Consider the following 5414-nt stretch of genomic DNA (forward strand, 5'->3'; position numbering starts at 1 on the left):
GGGTGTGGGTGTGGGTGGGTGTGAGCGTGCAGGGGTGTGTGGGTGTGCGTGAGCGTGCAGGGGTGCATGAGGGCAGCGGTGTTGGGAGGCCGGGCAGAGAGGCCGCCCTAGGGCAGCAGAGCCGGATGGGGTCATGGGGTGGGGGGCGCAAGGCCCCAGTGTGCGGGTGCTGTGCACCCCCCGGGCCCATTTGCCTCTGAGATGTTCCTACTCTACCTGTCAGGGCTGAGGGGGTGGGCCCTGTTTACAAAGCATGCTGGGATGCCCCGTGCCCATGGCGCGGCCGGGCTCCTCTCACTCCGTCTCCTCTGCCAGGTATTTCTTTGCCGTGCTCACCGTCCTGACGGTCTTGGGCCTCCTGAATGGCCTGGTGCTGCTGCCCGTCCTGCTGTCGGTCATCGGACCCCCGGCCGAGGTGAGAGCCCCCAGGGCCCCCCTGCAATGGGGCCTGGCAGGGAGTGGAGACTAGTGCTTGAAGAGGGGCATGGCCACCAGGATGCCTGGGTTCATTCCCAAGTCTGCCTCTCCCTTGCTGGGTGCCAGGGTCAGATGCGGGGAGGGGGAAACAGTGGTCTGTGCCTCACACTGGCTCTGCCCACACCCACAGGCTCTACCCACAAGCCCATGGGAGCTAGATATTTCTTGGAGAATGATCAGTGCTGAGGTTAAAATGACCACCATTAGGTTTCAGAGTTAACGCTCGATTGAGCTGGACCGGGGCACCTGTCCTAAAGCTGCCTCTGCAGGCCTGGAGCCCATTGAGAAGGGCCAGCCCTGGCTCTGATAGTGCCCCCAGCCCGGTTCCCTGTACCCTCTGGGCATCCCGTTGCCTTCCCGTCTCACCCTGCGCCCTCCTCCCCCCAGGTCATCCCGGCGGATAATGGCAGCCGCCTGCCGTCACCAGAGCCCATCCCCCCACCCATCAGCCATCACGGCTTCTACATGCGGCCGCCCCCGGCCTGGCCCGGTGCCTTTGCGGACTCCCTGGACTCGGAGTACTACTCGGAGAGCACCGCGGGCTCGGGGCTGACCCACCCCCAGCCCTACGACCCCGGCGCCTACATCCTGCCGCCCGCCCCGGCCCGTGTCCTGGTGCAGGCCAGCAAGAATCCCAGCTTCCCCACCATCACGGTGAGTGCGGGCACGGTGCCCCTGCCAGACAGCGCCAGCCCCCCTGGGTGCGGCCTCCGGCTGCCCCCTGTTAGCAGCCCCTTTGCCCGCTGGACTCATGGGAGTCTCTGCCCTGCACAGGTGGTGAAAACCTACCAGGAGAACCAGGAGCCACCAGGGAAGAAGGAGCCACCGAGCACCAACCAGACCCAGTCCCTGGCTGCCGGCGACTCCCTCCCATCGGCCGGCCCGGATCTCAGGGACTTGCCTCAGCACAGACTGCCCCGGCCCGGCCCCCCCGGCGCCAGGACTGTCCCGCACCGAGCCCCCCGGCCCCTGCGGACTGCCCTCCCCGCCTACAGCGGCAGCTACACCACAGTGACGGCCACGGCCTCCGTGACGCTGGCCCTGCACCCACCCCTGCCAGGCTCCTTGCAGGGTTACACACATGACAGCTATGAGGACAGCGAGTCCGACTGCCCGGAGGAGCCCGGCCCGCCTGCCTGCAGTGCCCCCGGCTCCGCCGCGCCCGAGACCCTCACGCTCCACCACCGGGGACGGGCAGACGGCTCTGCGAGGCCCTAGGTGAGCCTGGGGACTGAGCCCTGTGCCAGGGGCTCCTTTGCCCCACCCCTGCCAGGCAGTGCCAGCACCCGGCCACCTCTGGGGGTTACCTTGGTGCCAGCACTGCCCCTGGGGGTACACTCCCTGTGCTTGGCGGGTGCTGGCGCCGTGGGGCAATTTGATGACAAAGCAGCGGCTTTGTATGCATCCCTCGTGCCCGCAAACAGTGACACACACAGGGTGCACACCTGCCCACACAGATGGTGCACACTTGCACACGCACAGATGCTGCACATCCACATGTTCCCATGGGGCTCGCACACTCGTGCCCGCAGACAGGGACACGTGCAGGGTGAATGCATGCTGGTGTACACACATACACACACACAGACAGTGCACGTCCACACATACACCTCTACGCTGTCCTCGGGAGCCAAAATCTTACTGCGTTATAGGTGAAACCGAACCTGCTTTGATCCACCGGAGTGCGCAGCCCCGCCCCCCCGCCCCCCCGGAGCACTGCTTTACCGCGTTATATTGTGTTATATCGGGGTAGAGGTGTAGCTAGTGGGCTTGCACGCTCGTGCCCGTAGACAGGGACACACACAGGGTGCACGCATGCCCACACACACGGATGGTGCACACATATATATGCAGGGTGCACACACACACACACACAGTGCACGTTCACACATACCTAGTGGGCTTGCACGCTCGTGCCCGCAGACAGGGACACACACAGGGTGCACGCATGCCCACACACACGGGTGGTGCACACATGTATATGCAGGGTGCACACACACACAGACAGTGCACGTTCACACATACCTAGTGGGCTTGCACGCTCGTGCCAGTAGACAGGGACACGTGCAGGGTGCATGCATGCCCACGCACGTGTGCCATGAAGCGTGTCGACTCCACGGGTGCTCATGGCGTGTGGGAGGCCCCTGTGGACAGATGCCTTGGAGAAGCCAGCGGAGCTGGTAGCCCAGCCGGTGGGCACGGGGGATCTGGCTAACCTGGCGGCCTTGTGTCTCCGCACAGGTTGCCCCGGGAAGCGCCGTGGTTCCTAGCTGACGCCTGCCGTGCCCAGGGAGCGAGCAGAACGGAGAAGAGACGCTGCGAGCGCTGGCACCCTTGCGTGGACGCCAGCTGAACACTGAGCTGGAGCGAGCTGTTGGACTGGTGACCTGCGCCAGGCGCTGCCAGCAGGGGCAGTGCCCACGGGCGGGGGCAGGAACTGCCGCCATCCCTGCATTGTGCTGCTATTCCCCAATGATTAATTATTTTATTTGTATTGCTCTGCGCTGGGACAGAGATCTGCCCTGACCCCGCCTGGCAGCGCCCCCCTGACTCCACAGCAGAAGACGACTGGGCTGGGCTGGGCTGGGCTGGCGGGGGCTGCTGCCCCGGGGGGGGGGAACAGCTGGGCCTTTTGGTGAATCACTGCGTCGAGGTTTCTATGCAAGGTGTGTGTGAACGGGCTGGCCGGGGGAAACCCCCAGGGGCTGCCGAGACACCCCCTGCCCCCCAGCCTGGCCTGGGGTCTCGGTTTGTATCCCCACCCCCTAGTTTCCCCTCCCCCTCCCAGAGCAGGTGTCTTTTCTGCGCCCTAGGAACTGCAGCACGAACGCCGGCCCCTTGTCACTTCGGGGGCAGCTGCGGGCTGGAGGAACGGCCTGGGGAGCCTTGGCAAAGGAGCTAGAAACCCCACCCCCGTTGTGCCCCATAGCCAGTCCCTCTCCCTATGGACCCCAGCTGTCCCCCACTCCGTGTGCCCAGGTCAGGTCCCTGCCCAAGCGGGTGTCCTGGAGCTCTGCACCCTCCAGTGGTGTATGGCGGGCGGGGGGCTCAGCCGATCCCTTGGGCAGGAGCCGGGGCCGTACCCTGCCACCCTGCCCCCAGCTCCGAGTCGGGGGGCTCCCCGGGAGACCAGCTGTGTCTGGGGAGGGGCCCAGCAACCCCCGCCCCCCCGCAGGGGGATGAGATGCCAGCCCCAGTGGGGATGGGAGGGTCGGGGGGCTGAGCTCTGGCCCAGGGGGCACCCTGGACTCACGCGAGAGGCTGGAACGGGGGCCATGTGCCCCCACCCTGGGAGACGGGCACGGTCCCGACCCTAGTCATTGAGAAGGGAAACTCGCGCTTTTCTCACTTTAACACCTAAAGCCTGACACCAGCAGGGCCCAGATCCAGCGAGGCCTAGCGGCTAGAGAACTGGCCCGGGCCTCAGGACCCCTGGCTTCTCCTCCCCGCTCCTTGGGAAAAGCCCTCCCTGCCTCACTTTCCCCATGGGGACAATGCTACCCATCCTCCTTTGTAAACGGCTGTGAGACCGAACTGTGAGGCTCCTCTGGTGCATTTGATGGGTGGGGGAGGAGGGTGTGTCCTGGCAGGAAGGGGGTCAGGGAAAGGAGGGGATCTGGGGCAAATTGGAGGGGGATGTGCCCCCCCCATACAGGCATGTCCAAGGCCTAGGTACCCCCTATGTCTCTCTTACGCTCTTTATGGAGTGCTTTGGTCTGGATGCTGCCTGACAGACATTGATTGGCGGGGGAGGGGTGTATTCCAGATAGCGCCCCCGCCCTCGTGCGGTCACACAACTCCCCTGCATGACCCCACACCCACCTGTGCCGCTGCAGCCAGAGCAGGGAGCCTTTGAGAACCAGGACCCTGGCCTGCCCCCTAGGCTGGGCTTTCCCCCCAGCCGGCCGGGACCCGATCCTGCAGCCGGGGCCGCTCGCCGGAGGCAGGCAGGGATCAGTTGGGCTCCTGGGGGTCTGGTGTGGAGTCGCTGGCGCTTGCCTCTCCGTTCCCTGGCACTTTAACCCCCCCCCCAGCCCAGGGTCCCCATCAGCCCCCGCCTGGGGCTTTCCTTTGGGTTCCTTGCCCAGGGCGGCGAGGGGGGGCCCCGTTCTCAGCGATTGGCCCCTCCTGGGCCAGCGGGTGGGGCTGGTCAGTACCGCGTGGGGCCGGGGTGCCCACTGCCCCGAGCCGCCAAGCGGCAGCCTGCCCCCGGTGCCCCCAAGACACGCAGGGCCCCAGCCCGGCCATGCCATATAAATTATTTATATTACAAAGAAGAAAGGTTTATTTTTGTAGTTTGTACAGGCCCTTAGCCGGGGGCTGGAAGGTTTATTTTTAAAGAGTAAAATATATATTGTCTATCCCGGATCTGCTGGTGTCCTGGCCTCGTGCTTCGTCTGGCCTGGGAGGGAGGGAGCGTGTGTTCACACGCGCGTGCCCGGAGTGGGGGGATCTCTGCAGGCTGGGGGCAGCGTTAGCAAATGCACACGTGTGTGTGGGCACATTGGTGACAGGGCAGTGTGTGCGCCCCATGCATGTGTGGGGCAGTGTGTCCATGGCTGCGTGAAGGCAGGGGAGCGTGCACAAAGCTGGGGGGCCTACTGTGGGGGGCGGGTTATAGAGGACAGTGGGAGCAGTGACAGGGAGGTGGGGGGGGGACGCTGGGGGCCAGGCAGCTCCTTGGAAGGCCACAATGCAGGGTCCTGTCCCCCCCGCCCCACACACACACACACCGGGTAGAGCCCCCCCCCAGCCCTGCGCTTGCAGCTTCACCCACATGGGCAGCACACGGGTGACCGTCGCCGCCTTGTGGCCACAGCGTCTCCGCCAGCGAACAGGGCCGCACCTGGGGCTCCCAGGGCAGAGGCCTGCGGCCCTTGGGGTGGGAGCAGGGTGAGCTGCCCATTTGGCTCACGGCTGGCTGGGGCGTGGGGGTT

The 5414-nt window shown here is 65.5% G+C and overlaps 1 protein-coding gene across 1 annotated transcript in view; it reads left to right on the plus strand.

The window, feature by feature from the left end:
- PTCH2 (patched 2) overlaps positions 1-4023 on the plus strand; it is a 42172-nt gene extending 38149 nt beyond the window's left edge. The window contains exons 14-17 of the mRNA XM_029911601.1: positions 316-415; positions 865-1131; positions 1252-1695; positions 2719-4023. Of these exons, the coding sequence (XP_029767461.1) occupies positions 316-415; positions 865-1131; positions 1252-1695 (811 nt within the window). The 3' untranslated portion in view covers positions 2719-4023. The remainder of the gene's footprint in view (positions 1-315; positions 416-864; positions 1132-1251; positions 1696-2718) is intronic.
- Positions 4024-5414: the final 1391 nt, after the last annotated feature.

The sequence above is a fragment of the Terrapene carolina genome, unplaced genomic scaffold (genome assembly GCF_002925995.2).
Source record: "Terrapene carolina triunguis isolate 2854851 unplaced genomic scaffold, T_m_triunguis-2.0 Scaffold110, whole genome shotgun sequence".
Lineage (NCBI taxonomy): Eukaryota > Metazoa > Chordata > Testudines > Emydidae > Terrapene > Terrapene triunguis.